This window comes from Telmatherina bonti (assembly GCF_933228915.1).
Source record: "Telmatherina bonti genome assembly, chromosome: 24".
NCBI classification, from domain to species: domain Eukaryota; kingdom Metazoa; phylum Chordata; class Actinopteri; order Atheriniformes; family Telmatherinidae; genus Telmatherina; species Telmatherina bonti.
This window is the reverse complement of record NC_136633.1, coordinates 23796423-23819575: the sequence shown is the minus strand read 5'-3', so window position 1 is coordinate 23819575 and position 23153 is coordinate 23796423. Positions and strand designations below refer to the sequence as shown.

At 39.6% G+C, this 23153-nt stretch overlaps 1 protein-coding gene across 1 annotated transcript in view; it reads left to right on the top strand.

The window, feature by feature from the left end:
* Window positions 1–22905, top strand: part of LOC306773886 (gamma-aminobutyric acid receptor subunit gamma-3-like) — a gene marked incomplete at its 3' end in the record, with an annotated part of 162414 nt that extends 139509 nt beyond the window's left edge. Inside the window, exons 9-10 of the mRNA XM_079263830.1 lie at window positions 17425–17621; window positions 22624–22905. Of these exons, the coding sequence (XP_079119956.1) occupies window positions 17425–17621; window positions 22624–22905 (479 nt within the window). The remainder of the gene's footprint in view (window positions 1–17424; window positions 17622–22623) is intronic.
* Window positions 22906–23153: the final 248 nt, after the last annotated feature.

The window sequence follows — 23153 nt, the reverse complement described above, 5'->3', positions numbered from 1 at the left end:
AAGCTGATTATAATAAGAGATTGTGTTCGGCATGCGTTTGGTCTGCCTTGCTTTCAGCTCGCAGCCTGATGAAGGCAGACGTGATGACAGGTGAACATCAAAAACAGCAAGAAGCAGATTACATCAAGAAAGAAGCAACAACACAGAGGTTTATTTTCAGAGTGAGGTTGTGAGAGTGCTAGTAACATCCTGAAAAACTGCTCTGTGTTTTAACAATTTTTTTAAAGCTACCAGAAGAGTATTGACATAAAATGTAGCCTGACATAATGCCTGTTTTCTTTTAATTAGAGGAAGAAAAATGTTGATTTTTTTCCTCCAGCTTTCACTGTGAATCACACTCTTCACCCCATATGTTTGCCAGTCTGTCTCTCCATCACTGTATTAATCTGTTTACCAGACTGTTGTAGAAGATAGCCAGTTGTTGTTGATGCTTACAGTAACGTGGGTGGTGTGATACGTGACCGAAGGCAGTTAAAAGCTTGCAATCCTCATCTTACAACACAAGCGAGCGGCCCCTGTCCTAATAAACATCCACGAAACTTTCCGCCTTTCCGCTCTCGCACACCGCCCCCGTTGATTGTCCTGAGACCTTATCCCAAGGCATAAAGGGGAGAGGAGATGCAAGGCGAGAAAAAGTAGGGACAAAGAAACAAAGGTGGAAAGCAAAGTAAAGGCCTGTGGCTCACAGCGGCGAGAAGAAATGTCAGAACAACGGAAGTGTATCAACAAGGTTGAAGTCTGAGGAATAGCCAGGTGATGCCTTTGCTCCTGAAACCCTAACCCAACCGCTGAAGGTAACATGCCCTGATAAGCTGCTAACATGTTCAAGGGGGCATTTCTAAAGAGCTGTCACTCTCTCAATACTACTTCAGCAGCAGGATGTTTGGACAACAGCAGGGTAGATGTAAGAAAACCGAGCTCTGCTTGATTCCTATTAGACCTCAATCTCTGCAGCTCAGATAGATCCCTGGCAGAGACTGTTGTTGATGGGAAATAAAGCCACCTCCAGGCAGATTTGGTGCATGTAGGGCTTTAGAGAGTAAAACAGAGTGCAGCACTGGAATAGCATTGGAATTAATAGATACTGCAAGTAGCATCCATCACCACAATATCCTCATTATCCAGGCTAATGCAGAAAATCACAGAGTCAAATGAGTTCACCACTGCCACTCTGGAATATCATGTCCTCAAAACCTACAACAACAATCATCAGTTATTATGTGCTCATTTTATGAACTTTATACATTTGAAGTTTTACATCAGTGTTTATAAATGAGTCCAGAGAAAGTAGTTTTTGTCATGTATGTCTTATGAGACTGGTGGGTTGTACACTCACCCGTAACCAATGCCAAGCCTGACCCCCTTATTCCTGCAGAACTTTCAATATATGCAACAAGGTGTTGGGAGCATTTTTTAGGTCTTTTCGCTCAATACTGACATGAAGCATCACACAGTTGCTGCACATCCATGATGAACATCCCAAAGCTTCTCTAATCGATTGAGAACTGGTGACAGTGGAGGCCATTGAAGTACATTGTCATATTCAGTGCGGCAGGTGATTTTAGCTTAGTAACATGGTGCATTACCCTGCTGGAAGTATCCATCAAAATATGCCATATTGTGGTCTTCATGTCAGGTAGGCTGTGGTGGTTAAACCGTGCTACATTGGTACTAAGGCCCCCTTCCCACCAAAAGGTGCAGGCTAGGACAGTTAATGTTTCCCTCCAGCCAACCATAACCTTACCAGAGAGGCTGAGTTTCTACTGAATTGTAATAGACGTCTCAGTCACATAATAGAATGGTGTCATCGCAGGGTGACACCTTCCTTAAACACGACTCAGAAAAAATGGAGGCGGATTTTGTGGTTTTCTACTTAGCTTATGGCAGATTATTAGGAGAATACAATGTGTCTTGTTAAAAGATCAGTAGCTCTAAAAAACAAAAAAGGAACCATTCCTGCTTTGTTTTTTCATGCCAGGTCACATTGGTATGTGACTGTTTTTTCAACCAACCAAAGAAATGCAGTGTGTCAAGCTCCACCCTTTTTGGGTTGCATTGGTTAGATTGGTACCCAAAGGCAAGGATCCAAAAAAAGGGTGGTTTTGTTTAGTTATTAGGGTACGTTTTCTAGTTTTTGAATGTGAAAATACAAAAGAAATGTGCCCCATCCTGTTTAGGTTGGTGAAAATGACGCTTAAGGGGCCCAAAGTGGGCCTAGAAAATATTTCACCACCAGCTGCTGCAGCCTGAACCACTGATCCAAGGAAGGATGGGTCCATGCTTTCAAGTTTCCTGCAAAATTTTGATCCTACCATCTGAATGAGGAGCAGAAATAGAGACTCAGACAAGGAAACATTTTGCCATCTTCTCTTGTCCAGCTTTGGTGAGTGTGTGAATTGTAGCCTCAATTTCCTGTTCTTAGCTGACAGTAGTGGCACCTGGTGTGGTCTTCTGCTGCTGTAAACCATTTGCTTCAAGCTTGGATGTTTTATAAGAGATGCTATTCTACACACCTTGGTTTGAACCAGCAGTTATTTGACTTCTGGTTGCCTTTCTATCATCTCCAACTACTCTGTCCATTCTATGAGCAACGAGACAATTTCATCCAGACAACTGGCTATTTTCTCTTCTTAAGACCTTCTCTGTAACCCTAGCGGTAGTTTTGTGTGAAAATCCCAGTAAGTACTCAGACCAGTAACCATGTCACTTTCAAAGTCACTTCCATCCCTTTTATTCCTCATTCTGATGCTCAGTTTTAACTTTAAAAAGTCAGACACATAAATTGTGACCATCAAAAAAAAAAAAGCCCTGCCCCCTTCAAAACATTCAGCATGTTAGTGAATGACACATCACTACCATACGTGCATCATGGCTCCCATGTGTTCCTTGCATACGTTTAGCACGCTAGGAGCGTAAGGCTCCTTTTGTTGACTTGATTTGATGCGTCATGAGCCCGAGTTGCATTACTGACTTTAACATAAGGTCAGAAGTAATCACAATGGCAGATAATGTTAAAGAATGTCTCTTGAACCTTGTTGGGGACTCCCGGCAGCAGATTTTTCCTCTCCATTGCACACCAAACAGTCGTACCCCAACAGTCAGAAACAGTTTAAATGCTTAAATGTGACCTGCAGATTGACTTTTTCACCGTTTTAGAGCTACAGTGCTGCAAACTGCCCCCTAGTGGCAACCTCCAGTATTGAGCTTTTTGTCTGCAACCTGATGCAGCAAGTAAATGCACTGCGGAACATGCACGTTTGCATACACAGAACCTATTGCAGCCCTAACTGGGGCTAACAACAATAAAGCATCCTGAGCTACACAGACCCCTAAACCATGATTAATCAGAAATTGAACCCATTAAAATTGAAAAGAAAAAAAGCTTCAGTATAACAAATGACAAGAGTTGTGGAAAGTCATTCAAAAAGCCTAGAGAACAATTCCTTAAGATTTTATTAAAGAAAGCTTGTTTTAGCAGGTTTAGACTGATTGGAGTAAATGTAACTAAAACATACATATACCTGTAGCTGCAACCTGAACAGTCCCATTTCATAAACAATCTTCTTTCACCTTTCATACTGTAATTCCATTTAGATTTGCATATTTCACTGACTTGTTGCACCAATTTTTTCTTGACATTTAAAGAAATGAGCATAATGCCAGACTTTTTCACAGTAATACAGATTCCGAAAATTATATTTCTTACATGGAGCTACAGCATGTGCACAAGGCAGAAAACCCCCCACAGCGGTCACACAAAGATCTATATTTGGCAACATTTTAGAAAGCATGACCTTTGGAATTTACAGATGATCCCTCAGCTGTGTAAGAACATGCGTGTTACATATAGAGGCTCAGTCTCCTGTGTCCTTTAAATGTTGTTCTTCCATAAAGCCCTACTACCAAATATTTTTAAAAAATCAAATGTACATCAGATTACACATTGTGTTGTGCATACAGGTAAATAGCATTGAGACAAATGATAAACAGGAAACAGATACTCCATTTGGATTTCGATAAAGATTAACCTGCTGGATTCAGTGCAGCAAAAAGTCTTTAATTAGATAGATCTTCAATTTTTATCACGTTATGAGTCCATAAAATGAAAGAAGCCATCAAGTAAAAAAGGATGAAACCGGTGGTCTGCATACTGAGGAGAAAACCAGAATTCCCATGTCATCTAAAATGCCAAAGGCCCAGGAAGGGAGGAGAATAACAATCCATGAGATGAGAAATGGCAACCAAACGGGTTGATTATCAGATTTAAAGACAGTCTTTGATAATACCATTAGGAAGTAAAGCCTACATGTCAGAATCACAAAGGATAGTCTCAATGGCAACATGTCTTAGATGAGAAATCAGGTATTTTCAGGTCTTGCACTGTCCTACGTTGCACAAAGAAAGGCTTTTTGTCACTTCACAGGAAGCTGTGCAAAATCTGAGAAAGTGCCTCAGGCCACCATTGTGACTAATAAAGACAAGTGTGAGGAGGAAAGAGGAAAAACTAGGGAGTTTGGAGGAAGTGAGCATTGCAGAACTCCTCATCTCAGCTTGAAGCTAGCAGCTTGAGGCTACAACTTACTAGCATGACGTACGTTTTTGAGTCTCTGGAACTGAACTGATGGTTGTAGAAACTGCTCACATTCAAGGTTCTGATAATGATGGAAAATATCTTTCTGCTGAAAATACAGATTTTTATCCATTTAAAAAAAAAAGTCTTGGAAGAAATACTAAACTAAGAAGCTGCATAATTTATGCTGACTCAGCAGGTCCTCCAGTGAAATAAACAAATCTCCATATGTTTATTTTATACCCTTAAATAAGACCCATTTGGATCTTTTGAACTGCCATGGATGGAGGCTGTAATATGGAGTTTATTCAGTTCCAAAGAGTCAGTGCTGTGTGGACATTGGGCCACGTAAACGTGTCCAAAGTGAACTTCTCTGCTTGCAAATTTTGTGGCAATCCCTCACAGTGCAGAAATGATTAAATGATCTATGTTTCACTTGCCAGAACTAGTTTACTCTCACATAACCATAGCTGTCAAGTATCCCCTTTTGGCCTGGAAAGTACCGTATTTCTCCCTGTTTTCTGACGTTTTCTCCCTAGTTTTATTTTCCTGTATTTTCATATAGGAGGAAAATACACAGATATGAGGAGAAAACCCCCTGCCACTGTGAAGAGTGCACACACAGCAGCAACTATGACCTCTTTTCTCCAAACAGAAAGAACTGCAGACGCAGAAAACCTGCTGTAACCAGAGTTGTCCTCTTTGTAATATTTTCAAGTGTTTAAGGCCTTGTCCACATGTAGCAAGGTATCTCAAAAAACAGATATTTTCTTCTGATTTGGCTCGTCATCGACACAAAAATGCAGATTCATGCAATCAAAAATTATTCTTTTAAAAAGCAAAAACCTCCAACCAAGGTGAAGATGTGTGAATACTCTGTTTGCACATCTGCAACTGGACATATAAAACCGGAGTTTAGGTTTTGAAATATCACTGTCTGCGTAAAAAAAAAAAACCGCCATGACATGTGTGATCTTCGTTTTCAACAGCATAGACGTTCTCAAAACTGCGTTGCGTTATCTGTTGTCCAGGTGCTTTGTGTTTGTTTTTACACTGCCATCAGTATCGCTTCACATGGACGAACCAAAGGAGACGGACGAGATTGACAGTTATTTTCCACAATTTAACCACATCCCGTTAGAGGCATGTTGCATGTTTTGCGGAGACAGAAGGTCATTCTGACTGGATGTATAAAGAGAAGATACCACCACCTAAAGGTTCGATAAGCTTATAAATGTGCATAACAACACAGATATGTGGGGACGGATTTATTTTTGAAAAATGAGTTTGTGTGGACTCATTTTTACAAGCCAGAGTGGCAAGATATTTGGTTTTCCAAAAACCGAGCTACGTGTAGACATGGTCTGAGACTGTGTTGAGGAAGGGATACGGTGTAATTGACAGAACATGTGTTCAGCCATTCAGGGGTTTTATTATGGACATGGCTAAAAGAAACCAGCACTGGCTGTCAACAGGACACAACCCCCTTGTACCCAGTGTTTTGTTGTCCCGTCCATCCATCAGAGCCCATTCCCTCAACAGACACTGTGACTCTGTCAGTGTCATACCATTTCCTGCTTTGCTCCCATTGGAAATGACTCATAATTTATACAGCCACTGAGAATTTGTCACCACTGCCCCAACATTTCTCTCTTTTGGTTTTTCCCAAAGCAGCTGCTTGTGGTGGTTTTCTGAGAGAGGCCCCATCCCTTCCCCACACCCTGTTTCATTATCTACCCACGAAAAAGGTCCTTTAAAAACAAGCCAAGCTCTGGTTCGTCTTGAAAATTGTTTCCCAGGGAGAAGCAGCCATTCACAAGAAATAAAAGCTTATTTTTTGTGAAATGGGTGTGTCAGGGTAAAAAATGAAATTGAAAAACATTTAAAAACTGCGTGAGCTATCATTCCTACAAACGCTTGTCAACAGTGATGTGTGTGTGCGGATATAAAAGCTGACAATGGGCCACATGGGGGCTCTGCCAAGAGGCCAGTAAGTTCCAGATAGATGGTTTCACAGACATCAGTCCTTCAAACTGAGACGGGGAAACTGAATGGCATGCTCTGTTCCCAGAGAGACAAATTCCTGATAGTAACTTCAAATAAAATGTGCTTAAAGGTTATACGGCCGTGCTGAAACGTCTCAAAGCAAAAGGAAGTGTGTATCATCCATTCAAAGCCAAAACTGAAGCTAGCGTTGTGTCCATCTGAGCATTAAATTACACATGACTGAGTAAACAAATTACTCTCTTCAGCCTGTTTAGTCCAGAGTGTCTCTTGTCAGACGGGACTGCTGGAGGGCCATTTGACTGATTACATGGGATTGTGGCTCAAAGTCATGGCCTCTAAAGAGTGTGTGGAAACACATTTAATCAGATTAAATTGAAGTTGCCACTGGTTGCATTTTAACCTCAATCACTGGCACATTAATCTAAAAACATCAGCATAATTACTATAAACAAACAGAGCTCTTTCGCGCAGCATGTCAGCCCCCCCCCCCCCCAGCTGTCGATGCAGTGGGAAATCTGCAGGCTGGACTTCTGCACATGAAACACACTTTTCTTTTCCATCTGAACTATTCCCACTGAATCATTTCCATTTGACTTGTCCGAACATTTATTCTCATCGCGAGGATCGCTCTGTTTGATAGTTCTCCAGTCCTTTCTGCTGGTTCTGGGGCTGTGGCCCATGCTGACGCACCCAGAACCACCGACAGCAGCGCTGTTTTAGCTGGGGGGCCACTAGCAGCTCAGTCTGATTACCAGTTGGTCAGACAAGTAAAACAGTCTAAATATACTGAACTCTCCACAGTGTCTCTTTATTTTAGTACAAACATTATCGAGATATTTAAATTTGATTAACTCCTTTTACAAAATATTATGCAGCTGAAATTTCATGAGAAAAAGTTAATTTTGCCTCAGTTGCAGACTGACATTTACATATATTTTATATTATGTTCATCATAAATGTAAAATATTATATATTGTTTCATTTTTTTGTAAAATATTTTATGACAATTCTTTATTTTTAACTTCTCTTAAATATGATGAGCTTTATATTTATTAAATATAATCCAATGTATGCATTACATTTTTTAATATATATATATATATATATATATATATATATATATATATATATTAACTTTTTTCCTTTCTATATGCTGACACATTTATTCCAGATTTTAGATCAAGATTTAGATCAAATCTGTAAAATTACCACACTATAATCCCTGGTTTCTGAAAATGATAAATCTTGTATTTCAGTGCTCAGAGGAATTTCACAACTAGAAGTTCTTGTACATGTACAAACATGCAGCTACATGTGTAGTAATCCTGAATCTTTTAAAGTTATTTTGATCTCTGCAACAAAAGCTGTTTTTTGTGCAACTTTTAAGCCGTCAGACACACAAACTGCAGATGCTGATACGGTTTCCAAACTTTTAGAGCCACATTCCCAAACATCACGTTTGTGTTTGATATGAGTAATAACTCTGTAGTTTATTTATACGTCAAAAATTAAATGTCAATTTAACTGATTAATCTCTTGCACTAACGTATAACCGCGACCTAATAAAAATCCCAAATTTATTCAGCAATTGTTTCCTATTATCATGATGTGATGCTGTCAATAATCTTTACAATTGGTTGTGATGTCCGGTATCTAGTTGTGTCCTGCTGATACAATAACATTAGTTCACGCAACTTTTGCCATCTATGCTGATATTTTTTGAGCTATAAATTGATATATTAAAACATAATTCACACCTGTATTATGTTGTTACCAAAGAAGAATTCATTATCTTTAATTGGCTGCACTAGATGTTAGCACCATTGTTTTTGTTTTTAATATTAAATTACATATTGTAAACAAATCTCCAACGCCTTTGGTGCTTTAAATTTGGAGAGAAGGGGAGGTATAATAAGCCTTGCCTTCTGCCTACACCTGGTCAAATGAGAATAATGAAATTTATGTTATTTTATGTTGTTTAAATTTTGTTTGTGATGTAAATTTGACCAAACAACAATAAAATACAAATACACCAAGGCTTGACAATAAGGTCGCTGGTTCAGTCCTTGGCTGGATGGAGGTTTGAACGGTGGTCTGACTGGGGTTTTCATGTGCTCCCCATGTCTACGTTGGTTCTCTCTGGGTATTTTGGCTTCGTCCTACTTTCCAAAGACATGCATTTTAGGTTCATTAGTTATTCTAAACTGTCGTTATGAGTGAGTGACAAAGTGAATTGATGCTGTCTCTCTGTGTGGTCCTGTGATGGACCTGCAACCTGTCCAGGGTATACCCCGCCTATCGCCCAATGATGACTGGGATAGGCTCCAGCTTCCCCCCCAATCGGCCTTGGTGGTGATAGGAGAATTCTTTGTTTTTACATTACAGCCTAGTCATAATATCATAAAATCTGATAGGCTACCACTATCATGCGACATGGAAGGAATGCACTGTTGCTGGGATTTATATGTAATTTTATTGCCTAAAACTCTCCAGTGAAAATAAATGGCATGTTTTGTCGCAGCAGGGAGGTGCCTTTGTACTTGAATATGTATTGGATCAGATATTTTTACTGACAGATGGACGTATCCACTTCAGAGTATTGATACATCCATCCCTAGTTATGCCATTAGGTCTGATGAGGATGTCGTGCACATGTGTGTTTGTCAAAGGTTCACCAGCCAACACAGTCTGGACATGCACGCTACATTGTCTCCAGGGGTTTTCAGTCTACATGAAGGTAGTTTCCGCTCTTCAGTTCAGTTCACTTTTCCTGAAAACACGACGGGAAAAATTTGTGGTTTTGCATTGAAACATTAAAACATCAGTTTTCTCCTAAGTATCCTTACAGGTTTTAATGCGTTTAAATAAATATTCAGAAGAATTCAGTCTAAGTGAAACGAATGCAGGCTGCTGACCTGCATTCTGGACATCCCTGGTAGTATTTATAGAAACTCCATGAACACAGGTGGTGTATTCCACCAGCTGTACACCTGGATACATTTATAACTGGTAACGATGTTGCTCGTGTAGCATCTTTTAGTCTAACAAATGTGTGTCCTGCTTTAGAAATTTGGACTTTAATTCATGACTTCACACACCAGAAGTGGAGGATCAGCCATGCAGCAAGTTCATCGCCTATTGGAATCAGCTTCAGTGTGTTGTCTGCAGACATTTCACATGAGGAATATTGTCTAGGAACGCTAACTCCTGCACATCATGGCTCTTGTGTTCTTTCAATTTCCTTTGAAACAAATAAATAAGACTGTTATGATCACACTGTGAGGATATCTATGGCGTATTTGCCTTGTACAGGCATATGCCGCGAAGCTTTTCTCACGTCTGTGTGGCAGCGTTTGTTTTTGCCTGTAGATGCGAGACTGTGCGGTTGAGATGGCCTGCTCACACAGGAATCACTCAGTTGCTATGGCATCATGTAGCGACAATTTCCACAGAATGATTCAAACAGAGCATGGAAAAAAAAAAAAACTTGCAACCTTGATTTTCAAGAGAAGCCAGTGAACAGCTTGACAAACAAAAAAAAAGGTATAGTAGTAAAAAAAATTACAAGAAAAAAAAAAAAGAAATATGTCATTTAATAAAAAGACACTGCAGTGCACTTTACTCGTACCAGAGACTATGACGGCATCATAGAAGCAGAGTGTTGTTCATTTACCTGGTTGGGTGCTTAAATCTAATGAGTGAGGAAAAAGAGAAAGTCTAGACGAGCACTAGACGAGAAGAGGTGGCTTGAAATAGAGGGGAGCAACTCGTCTCTATGGAAACCACAGGCGAAAACAGTGGCACACACTGCCATGAAAGACATGGAGGGGATGAGGATAAAAGAGACCAAGGAGAGAGATGGAGAGAGAGAGAGAAAAGGACAGAGGGGAGAAAGGGAGAGACATTGCATGGAGAAAGAAGGGAGGATGCAAGGGAAACATGGTGAGCTAAAGAAAATCGTGTGTGTGTGTGTGTGTGTGTGTGTGTGTGTGTGTGTGTGTCACAGCAGTAAATATCGATGCCCCATTGGGCATTACTGTCACTGGGTTCATCCTTCTTTGAAAGAATTGATTTCATTTCACCAAGTGAACACACTGTTCTCTTTTAAGGAACCATGGGAAGTCATTTCTCCAACAATGCCAGTAATGATACAGTGACGCACAATTAAAAGTTATCGTTGATTATAACACTTAAGCACCACCATGACACGCAGTTTCTCATGCTGCAAATGTAAATAGTCCCTCACCCATTTCATTCAAGCCGTTTCCACAAACTAAATATCTTACAAGTTACGGCAGGGGTGTCCAAAGTGGGTCCTCGAGGGCTTCCGTCCCAGAGGTTTTTGATGCATCTTTGTTCCAACAGACCTGGCTCACATTAAATGGACCCAACAGCAATATATAAGGTTTTGGAGGACGACTGACTTATTCTAGTCAGGTGTGTTGGAACGGGGATACGTGGAAAATATGTAGGAATGTGTCCATCGAGAACCAAAGTTGGTCACCCCTCAGTTTCATTAATGCCCGATGAGTTAAAGATGCCGTGATTGAGATGCAGTGCCACCTAGTGGCACAATCTGCAAACTGCATCACGTTTAAAGCCCCACTACTGAAATTTGGCAGATTTTCATTGTGAAAGCCCCAGACGGAAGCTAAATCAGAATCAGTCTTGCATCCTGTCTCTTCTCTGAGCTCTGTCCAGCCAGTAAAAGTCAATTGGATGTTGACTCTTGGTCTTACCTCATGGTCTATCCCTGTCGCTCTTTTCATCGCGTCCTCCAAAAATGTTTTCCTTCATTTCTTTGCTGAAACAGTCATATTGCACATTAAAGAGCACCCAAAGTGTTGATATCCATTTGCTGGCATGGAACATGGTCCTGTCAAGGCAAATGCAGTTTTAATGTGTAACCGGATGGAAATAAAGTTTTCAAGTTTTAAGGGCAAAAAGTTATGTTGTGTTTCTTTCGTGACCTCTAATTAGTTACAGACTATGGATTCATCTTATTTAGTTCAGTTGACTAGAAATTTTAAATTTAGAACAAAATACACTGCTGGGCTCAAACATACTGCTTTACGATAGTTTAAATTCTACTTAAATGACAGACAAGTCTTTCTGTTAAGATCAGAAAAGCCTCCATTGCTTCAGCTCCACTCTCTTGCAGGTTTTTCCCAGAGGTCCAGCTTTGGTCCAGTCCTTTTCTTATTATATATGCTACCTCTAGGCTGTTACCTTAGAAAACGATGAGGTCTCTTCACCATTATGCAGATTATTCTCAAATGTATGTTCCCTGCGAGCGCAACAATTCAGCTCCTTTTAAAATTTTATTGGACTTTTGAAAGGAGGTTCAGTCTTGGATGCCATAAAATCTCCTTTGGTTAAACCAGGACAAACTGAAATTATGTCATTCAGGGCCCCCAAACCTCTGTGCAAATCACAGTATCAGCCTTGTACCTCTAGAACCCAACAAAAGAACAACTATAAAAAACTTGGGAGGAATTTTCAATAATGTTTTATTTGATAAATGGACAAATCTACTTATTTGAACCAGTTTCTTTGGACTAAGAAGCCATTCTAAGGCCCAACCCTTCCAATATTCTGAAAAACAGATTCATGTTTTAATCTAATCAACATTTATTGACTTAATTCAGATTGAGATGTTGACATTTTGTCACTGGAGTTTCTTCTGATATTTTGTCTGTATCTTATCTGACACTTAACTTTTACAGCACTGTAGTCAAATCACATAGTTTTAAATGTGCTTATAAATAAGCAGTAAAGCCAATGCTCTTTTCTAGCCCCATTTTCTATGCTTGATTTTCACTAAAGTAAAACAGTCAGAACCATTCCAATGGAAAGATTAACAACTGAACAGTGAAGTTTATTCAGAATGCTACCAGTCAGTATTTTATAGTTGCTCTCAAAAATAAATTGTGTTACTGATATTGCATACTTAATAGCATTATGCAAGTTGTGACTGTAAAAATAGGTTTGTGACTCTTGGGATGCCTCTCTGACATTAAGTATGTACATTTCTGGAGCTGTTGCCCTGCAACTTCCCTAGGCTGAGTATCCTAAAATGTGTATTTCCTGAAAGCTGCATAACTTTAAGGCAGCCTTTTGCTTTACAGTCAATGTCACACACTAACAACCACACAACACCATTTTAAACATGTACCAAAGCTGATTCAAAGAAATACAATGTAATATTTCTTGCACTAAGACTCAATGTTTGACTGACTTTTACTGGCTAGAGAGATCTCAGAGAAGAGACAGGATGCAAGACAGATGCTGTGTTCGCTATTAACTTATTGTCTGTGAGCCATTGCTATAGCAGAGAGCCCCATGTCCCTGTCTTTGGGGTGCATACTCAGAGAGCACATTTTGGGGACATTTTGATCTGTGCACACCGCCAAATCAGTTTTCCATATACAGAAACTACAAAAGTGCAAAGGCGTCTTTTCACATCTTTGGAAAAAACAGCAAAAATACATCTCTGGCAGCCAATGAGTTAAGGGTCATCAACTGATCACCACCTGGTGGTGAATTGGCTCAGGTGGTGGGGGAGGAAGCCGGTCAGATCTGGCAGGCCCAAACATGTTGTGAGGGTCTGCTGGAAATGTCTGGGAGAGTCCCTCATCAGAGCGACCTTCAACTCCCACCTTCAGCAGAGCTTCAACCGTGTCCCATGTGAGGCGGGGACATTGAGTCCGAGTGGGCTGTGTTCTGTACCTCTATTGTTGAGGCGGCCAGCCAGAACTGTGGCTGTAAGGTGGTTGGTGCCTGTAGGGGCCTCTCTGCATTGGCTGCTGCTCCTGCGACCCGACCCCAAATAAGCGGTAGAAGATGGATGGTAATAAAACCGTTCTCTATTTAAACCATAATTAATTACATCTTTTTAAGTTAGATTTATTGTTTTGTGTGTTGAGTCACATGGACTGCATCCTGTAAAGTCAAAATCTTATCAAATCATGAATCATGAATCGTACTTTATCATATATTGTATTCCATCCTTTTATTCTATCGTATTGCATCATACTGTATCATATCACATTGCATTGTATCACATGGCATCACATAATATTCTATTACATTGTATCAACTTGTGTCGTATCACATATTGAATCGCATCCTATTGCATTGCATCTGTTTCATCTTTCATGTTTTGTATAATATCACATATTGTAACGTATTGCACAGGTGTCAACCTCCAGTCCTAAAAGCTTGCATCCTGCAGGTTTTTGTTGTTTCCATGCTCCAACACACCTGGCTGAAATTAATTAATAGGTTGACGAGAAGCTGCTGGATCCATTTGATTTGAATCAGCAGTGTTGGTAGAGGTAAACAAAAACAGATCCCAGCCCTGGAGGTTGGCACCCTTGTTGTATTGCATTGTGTTGTAGCTTGTCACATAATATTACATTGTTTTGTATCATATCACTGGAAGCACATCAAGATTTGCATCAGATCAGCCTTCGCGGTGGTCATTCACACCCCTAATAGTTATGCAGCTGAAGGAGTACGACAAGACAATCCCACAGCAAAACAGCAAAAACCCAAAGCCCACAGAATGAAAGACAAACCCAGCGGAGCTTCGAACTAAACGGGCTGATTCAGATTTTAAAACACAGCAGGAGCAGATTGAGCTGCTCTGAGGAGCACAAACACAGCAGACAGAAAAAAAAGAGGGATAGAGAGAAGATTAGACTTTCTTCTACAAAAATTTACAGCTGGACAAGTGAAAAACATCAAGTAAAATGACAAAAATTTAGTAAGAAACCTTTTAAAGATCCAAAGAGTGTTTGTACTCGCTCAGATGAAGAAAAGGTCTTGGAGGCTGGAGGGAGAAAGGAATTCGGCCATCTTGAGGACGCCTGCTGGAGCTCAAAGCCAAAATAAGGAAATATGTTAAAATGAGTCTAAGAAAGAGGAAAAGAAACTGGAAAGATAATTTCTAAGACTGATTTGGATATAGAAAGATCTCACATGTATACACAAAAAAAAAACAGGACTTTTTCCTATTTGTTTGTTCTTTTTCTCACAAAGATTAAAGAAATGAAGGAAAATGATAAATTCCTACACCTGAAGGTAAAAAAAAAACCAAAAAAAAAAAACCTTCTTTAGTTTGCATTACATCCCAAATATTTATTTTTCCACCATATCTGATATCCATAATTACACATTGTTTTCATGCAGTGTAATGTTATATGAAAAAAAACTAAGGTTAATTAGTTCAATTCCAAATAGTTATGAGACAATTTCAATGAGGTAAATACACTTTCCAGTAAACACTGAACAAATTAAAAAAAAATCCACATAAGTGAAGATCTAAAGCAAAACAAAAAGCACATAATCACAATTAACTAGATATGAATAATTTTAAGCACCTGACAAACCGCGAGTCTGGCATTTTACCTAATTCATTTCTCTTGTAGATAAAAACAACCTTTTTCATTATTCTGGATGTGGTTAATCCACATCGTAAAAGGTGGAGATTGATAACTTACACAATATTTAAATTAATTTTTTAACACAGGAGGACGGAGCAAGACTAACAGGGAAAAGTATACAAAAAAAAGTTATGGGACAATCCGCTGCATCACCTTTAGCCCTATGTGGACTTTCATTAAGCCTGTTTTTCCCTCATGTCTGAAATAAATGATCTACATCTTTACAACTACAAGAGTTACATGCATCATTGGTCTCTGTAGAAAGCTGAAAAATAAGATATCTGCCTGCAACACATTGGAAAATGTGAGTCTGAATCCCATTTCAGCCCTTTGCCCTACCCCTCTGTTCACATGTAGGACAGAGGGGCAGGGAGTAGGGCTGTATAGCCCTTCAAATGAGGATTTTTCAGAAGCGAACTTCAATTGGATAAAGAAGGATTTTATTTACTTCATTGCTAACTAAACACTGGCAAGATGGCTGCTACCAAGTTGGAAGAGATTCTCTAGTTTAACATTGTTTGAATGTGTAATGGTCATCTTTATTAAATGCTTGGAAAAAAAAAAAATGGTGGTACCAATTTGATTCCTCAGTAGCATTAACATTATCGGGCTGAGCAGTAGTGGTGCTCGATAAGCAGCCCTGATTGTCTACAGTCATAACGTCATCAACACCTTCGGAAATAACTTAGGGAATATTGTGGGGTGGGGAGGAGAAAAAATACAGCCTGAAGCACTACATGTCATCACCTGCGTCCAACTGGAGTCGCAGCGGTCCACTATAGCACCTACTGTTTGATTTTATGGATGTGTTGTTCTTACTCTCATATGTAAGTAACTTTGGATAAAAAGCTAAATACTACATGGCTATAGAATAGAATAGAATAGAATAGAATCTTTGGTAACCTCGCTGCTGCTCTTTAGTTGCCTTAAGGCGTTGTGGGACACAATATGTCCGACTGTTGTGTAGAGATCAGATGCAACATTATCTGATTATCCTGTAACTAATGAAGTGGTGTATTCGGGACTTGAAGGATCATTGATGAATGAAACCAATGTTGTGAAGGAAATGCGAGCGTCCATGCTACACGTAAAAGAAATGCAAAAGCCACGCAAGAAAGATCACCACAGCTGTACATCGCATGATTTTGTTTAGATTTCTGGCAGCGCTCATTGTGTCAGACAATGTAAAAGCCAGCGGTGTCTACTGGTGACGTATGTGACTGTTGAAGGTGCCTAGCAATTCACAGGGGTACACTTTTACCCCTCCCCCTTTTAGCTCTTTAAGGGGGCAAGTGGTAAAGAGTAGGGGTAAAATAGAGAAATGGGATTGGGTTGAAGTCAGGGGTGGGCAGCACTGGTCCTTAAGGACAGCAGTCCTGCTAGTGTTTGGAGTTTCCCTGCTGCAACACACTCAAATCAATGTCTAATTAGCAGATTAGTGCAGAGCACTAGCAGCAGTCTGCTGATTAGGTCTGATGTGTGTTGGGTGCGTTGCAGCAGGGAAACTCCAAACAATTGCAAGACCGTGGCCCTCAAGGACCGGAGTTGCCCACCATTCGTCTAAATTGTTTATTCCTTCAAGAAAATTGGAGGACTGCAGCCCAATTCATCCAGGAATGAGAAAAGTATTTTTTGAACAGGAACCGCAAAATCTAAAAAATAGAAATTTCACTGTTTTAATAGAGGTTTTGTGCAGGTCATGATAGAGATATGGACACTATCATCAGTGGTCAGTCAGCAGAATCTAGGATTGAACCAAAAATTCATCTGAAAAGCACCATGAGGATCCACAAAGACCCTAAGTTTACAATAAGAAGAGCAAATTTATGGAAACCAGCTGGGTTTTTCCAATGGACGGGTTGTAGTGCAACTTTGAATTTCCCCTTGGGATGAATAAAGTATACTGGATGGATGGATGTATGGACGGATGGACTGATTGATGGAGGAATTGATGGATGGATGGATGGATTGATACAAACAAAGATCACATCAGCAGAGTTTTTATGTCTGGAATAAAACTTTTGACCACAAAACAGCAAACGTAAGAATGATGATTTTGCTCGGCAGGTTTTGACTACTTCGTCATCAGAGGAGTCTCTGCTTTCGTGATACTGACCAGAAGCAGGAAAGTAGACAGTGACAGAAGTTTTTCTTATATTCCCGTACAATTGCTTGTGGTTTGAATTTTGTTTTAGTGAGTCTTTTTGCTAAGTTTATTCTGCGTGTTGTTGGTTCCTTGTGGATGCAACTCCAGGTATCTCATGCTGCCCCTGTACTGACAGATCTGATTAAAAAAAAAAAAAAAAAGAGGTTAATGGCTACCCCAATGTCTCACCAACTACTGATCAAGCACTCCTTCCTAAAGTTTCTCTTCATCTTGAACAATTCATTACCTTCCAGGTATCACCACAGTGTTGACCATGACTACCCTGAGTACAGTGGCCAGAAACTCACTACCAAGAGTGTCCTACGTGACGGCCATGGACCTGTTTGTCACCGTCTGCTTTCTGTTCGTCTTTGCTGCCATGATCGAATATGCCATGCTCAACTACTACTCCTACAGTATACGCAGACCTCCGCCCAAGATGCACAGAATGGTAAGTCTATGGTAATTGTGTATTTAGAGGGGTTAAAACTTTATATTAGCTCTGCATTTGCATTTTACACACTTCCACTCAAATCAAGGTTCTTTGTGCAGAGTAGTCGAAGAACAGCTTGTAAAGCATGCATCATTCATTACAGCCTGTCATTTAAAGCACAATAATGCAGCCCCGTGGTCAGATTACTGAACTCGTGTCTGCCTGATGTCATCTCAAACAACATAAAAATATGTCTACAAAGAGACATTAAAGGATTAGAGAGAAATAGGAAAAAAGATGGGGGGAGGGTGGTGCAAGGCAGAGACAAAACAACCAGAGACAAAAAAAATGGCTACAAAGAAAAAGACAAAAACAGGCTTGAAATTCAAAAACTAAACTACAAAATGATTAAAACTACAGAAACAATCAAAAACACTGAAGCCACCATAAACATTGATCCAAGCAAACTGACTATGAAGAGATACAAAACCTTACAAATAAAAGCTGTGTTGGATTTTCATGTTGGATGGATTTTATAACCGCTTCTTTCCATGTTTTATCGCCATATTAAAAATCAATGATATACTAATAAGCCAAAAAGGATCAATCGTGTCACTGTTGTGCCTCCTGGGTCACAACAGCCTTTGCTGTCATTAAATGTCTCATTAGACTACGTTAGTAGGTGCCAAAGCAACCTCAGGTGGTTGCCAAGACCCCTACGGATCCTATGAGCTAGAAAAGCAAACTAAATGGCATGAATAGCTGTAAATATAACTATTATTCTTGTAAATGTTTGGTCAGGAGAAAAAATATTGGTATTGAAACAAACACGATAGAAAGCATTTACACTTTTTCTTATTTAGTTTTTATACTACATATACACCAACTATCCTTCCAAAAACAGCTCCAACTCAGCTGCCTTTTAGCACCATGGTGCCTGAAAAACACATTCTTGGCTTAATTCCAGCTACATAGGACCGATATTTCTTTCCTTTTCAGACTAACATATGACTTTTTTGTCTTTGGCAGCTTCTCTTTGGACATTAGTCAACTAAAGACATTAATTAGTGGTCAGTCTGAAGGAAGGAAGCAGCTAATTGAGGTCCCTTAGCTACGTAGTAGTGACAGTGGTCTTTATATACGAATTGTGATAAACGACCATGTTATGATGGGACGCTTTACCATATAGAGCCTGTGAATAAACATTTTGTGGCAGGATTGTAAACCTCTGGATGGGTTCTAAATGTCTGGAAACTTCTGTAGATCAATAAAAAGATAACATTCATCACAACTTACCCCTACACGCTGCCATTCCTAAGAAAACATTGAAAATATAATCAATAGCATTAAAGGCTGCAGGCAAATTAATAGTTCTAAGTGTTAAAATCCAGATGACCCAGCTTTCCACCAAATGCTCTCTGTTATGCAGTCTCGAAATCCCACATGTGCTCTTAAGTGGTTTTGTCCGTGCGTGTCAGACATTTGGTTGGCACATATTTCATGATTCCAACAGCAAGTTGCTTTCATCAAATATTTCAGGCTACATTAATGGATGCCTTAGCAACCTCAGAAGGGTCACCAAGACTCCTGGTCATCAATGACTGGGTTCCCAGCTCAATGGAACCAATCAAAACAGCATATATCACTGTAAATATTGTACTCAACTGTTTTCTGGCCTTAAGTCACTTAAGATGTCCAAACAAGCTACTGGTGTTGATTTTAGTGTATAATACCAACACTTATATACAGCATGCAACATCTTCCTAGTAGCCTGTCATATCTTTATAAGCACGTACGTGCAGCTGGAAATATCTTTCATGCTATCGTCCATGTGTGAGAGCCTGATGCTCTGCGTGGGTGTTCAAGGCCTGCACATGCTGCGTGTTTTAATGGCAGTGGTACACATCCCCAAAACTGAGTCAGCCACTGCTGTCATTTCCCTTCCTCCAGATTCCCTTTCTATTCATTATTTCCTCCAAGTGTATGGGAGTTCTGCTGAATGTGTCCCAGGGCCAGAAAGACTGTCAGCCCTGGTTCAACACTTATGTTTTGCTATATCCCATCCCCTCCTCTGCTTTTCAGCCTGTATTTTGGCTGAGTTTGTTTGTGTGTGAAGAAGCTTTGTGTCCATCCTCACAGGCATCCATGCAGCTCCTCTATAACGCCTACTCAGTCAATTCTCACTTGCCTACCACTCTTCCTCTGACAGAAAAGAAGGCGACTGGGAAATTTACACCAATTAGGTTATCCCACATATTTTTATAAACATCAGGGAGAAAGTCACATGATTAACTTTGTCAGGATATCCAAAGCTTTATGTTCAAAGGAACTTAGATTTAGCCATTTTGTTTTCAGAAACAAGTTTGACCTTGAATTAACTTTGTCCAAAAGCTCATTTGCACGTTTTAAAATCATATTCCCATATGAAGTTTGTTTTTAGTGCTATTTTTTCACAGTTTCAACCATTCTTATTGAAGTTGGTTTGATATTTGATAAAGTCTAAACAACGATGTAAATGTGGACATGACGAAGACAGTTTTCATGTTATTGAAAAGTTAGACTTATTCGCCTTTGTGGTGTAAACATATGTAATATTCTGCCCTGGCAGATACGTACTGGTACTGCTTAGACATATAGTTAACAAGAAGACTCAGCAGACTTGGCTCTCAGTTGAGTTCGTTTACTGAGATCTTCACAAGTTTGTAAAACTGAAATACAAATAGACATATACAAATATATTAATAAAAATTACAATATAACAAATCTCTGCTCAGTGTCTTTACTCCAGATCACCAAATAGCTATACTTCCAATGCTTAAGCAACTATGTTTGGCAAATTAACATACACATCATTAAACAGTTATTTTACCTGTTATCAAATAAGTACAAACAAGAAATAAAGATAATAATATAAAGATTTAAATACAAAACAAAAGGTAGGCCGCAGACCAAGCTACTTATAGCTTAACACATGCAAACATTTAGCTCCGATTAGCATTAGCACAATTAGCTCAGTTTTAAAACTATAAATATAAAGTTTCATATACCACACTGCGGCTTGCATGTCCAAACAGACTTGAATAAACAAAGAACAACTGTACTTACTGACAAATCTACTCCAAGGAAAGAACAAAAAAAAAAAAGCACTCAGCTTGCCTGTCCTCTGGATAGTGGTTTCTCCAAGATGTAATGACACGAGTCACCACCAGAGGTCTCCTAATACTAACTGAACGTTAACAGTAATTAAAACACTAACAAGCTGACAGGAGTCAGAACATGTAATAAAATCTCAATTTGGTTCACATGTGTATTATGTGCAAAGATGTGGTTAGGAACAATTTCAGGTGATCCACATGTAGAAAAATGTGAATTTCATGTATGTTATAAATGTCAAACATGTGATTCACATGTAAACCACGTTTCCCATTCTTCATGATTCCAAAGTGAACTGCATATAAACCATGTGACAACCATGTGATTCACATGTGTCAACCAACCAATACACACATCAACCATGCAATTCACACGTATCAACCACATGATTGACACATGTCAACCGAGCAATACACGTGTCAACCATGCAATTCACACGTATCAACCACATGATTGACACGTGTCAACCAAGTGATTGACACATGTCAACCGAGCAATACACGTGTCAACCATGCAATTCATACGTGTGAACCACGCCATTTGACGTGTCAACCAAGCTATTCACACGTGTCAAACAAGCGATTGACATGTGTCAACCACACCATTTAGACGTATCAACCAAGCTATTCACACGTGTCAATCAAGCAATACAAATGTATCAACCACATGATTCACATGTCAACCGAGCAATACACGTGTCAACCATGCAATTCACACGTGTGAACCACGCCATTTGACGTGTCAACCAAGCTATTCACACGTGTCAAACAAGCGATTGACATGTGTCAACCACACCATTTAGACGTATCAACCACGCAATTCATTCGTGTCACATGTATCAACCATATGTTATTTTCATGTGGGTCACATGAAAATGTTTCAAAAACATGTTTGTGATTCCCTTGTACATGTGGAGCACATGTATTTTTTTTAAGGGTAAACATAACTTTGAGACATCCGTATTTTTCTTTTTTTACTTCAATGTTATCTGCACCAGTTCGTATAATTGGTTGTTTTATTTACCACTGATATGAAGAGAAAATACTTTGGAGAACAGCTGGAAGTAAGATGCACATCCTGCCATGAATAATTACTCAGCCTTCAATGACTCCGTAAATCAAAGTGTCATAGTAAGCTTAATCTCACAGCAACATCTCCTAAATTTGGCAGTTTGAGAGGTTTGTAAACCAAGATTTTGAAGAATCACATACATTCTGAACACCAACAAGCACACATATTTTATCATTTTGCTGTCTGACATGACCAAAAGTTCTGAACGGGTTTGGACAGTGTGAAATCCGCTTGCACCATCCCTGATGAGAAACGGTCAACATTCACTTAATGACAGCTAGCTTTTAACACCCGAAATATTGTGTGCCATAAACAATGAGACTTCACTGAGAATTGTCTATAACTGGGCAATTGAAGATACATTATTGTCCATTTAGCCAAGCTACCTACAAGACTGACAACATTATTCAATGAGAAGTTGTTTTAGACTCTTGGACAAGGTTCGCTACATTCTCAAACAAGTAGACCAAATAACACCTATCAATTTGGTGATTCACATCAGAATTACTTATACATTATGGTTTCTCTTTATATTCTTTTTTTTCTCTTTTCAGGACTCTTAACCAGGTTGTGTTTCAGCAAAATTGCTAGATTATCAAAGTTAATATTCTCATGTAGGAATAAACTCAAAGTAAACAAATGCAGCCAATAAATTTGGTTGTTTCCTTAAAGCCATGAAAATGTTAAAAGGTAATTTAGTCTCCAGCACGGTGTTGGGAGAAATCCAGACTTCCCTTCAACAACTATGATTGGAAAATTGTGATTGAATAAAAAAACAGTCTGTTTTATCTTTCAGGCATATTCATCATTCCATATGAGCCGCACCCCTCGGCCCATGATGCCAATGGGCAACTCCCTGTTCTGGCATGACTACGATGACAACTGCCTGTATGAGTGCCTGGATGGGAAAGACTGCAAGAGCTTCTTCTGTTGCTTTGAGGAGTGTAAAGACGGAGGTTGGAGGAAAGGACGGATCCACGTCAACATCCGCGAGCTGGATTCCTACTCTAGGGTATTCTTCCCCACGTCTTTCCTGCTCTTCAACATCGTCTACTGGGTCAGCTACCTCTACCTCTAGTCCACTTGGGCTGTGATCTGTGGGCCCCGTCAAAGCAACTCATCAATTGGCATCACGGCTGGTGACTTGAGGTCTTAACTAAGCATAGTGGAGGAAATGAGATGTATCAGATTTGCAGGAATATTGATGGACACAACACTCCCGGAGTGATAATGTGAAGGCCACAGCACTTTGAGGAATGGTACTTCACATGGACCAAATTGCCCAGCAGTGGAATAATAAGCCGCCTGCATTTACCTTGAGTGGAT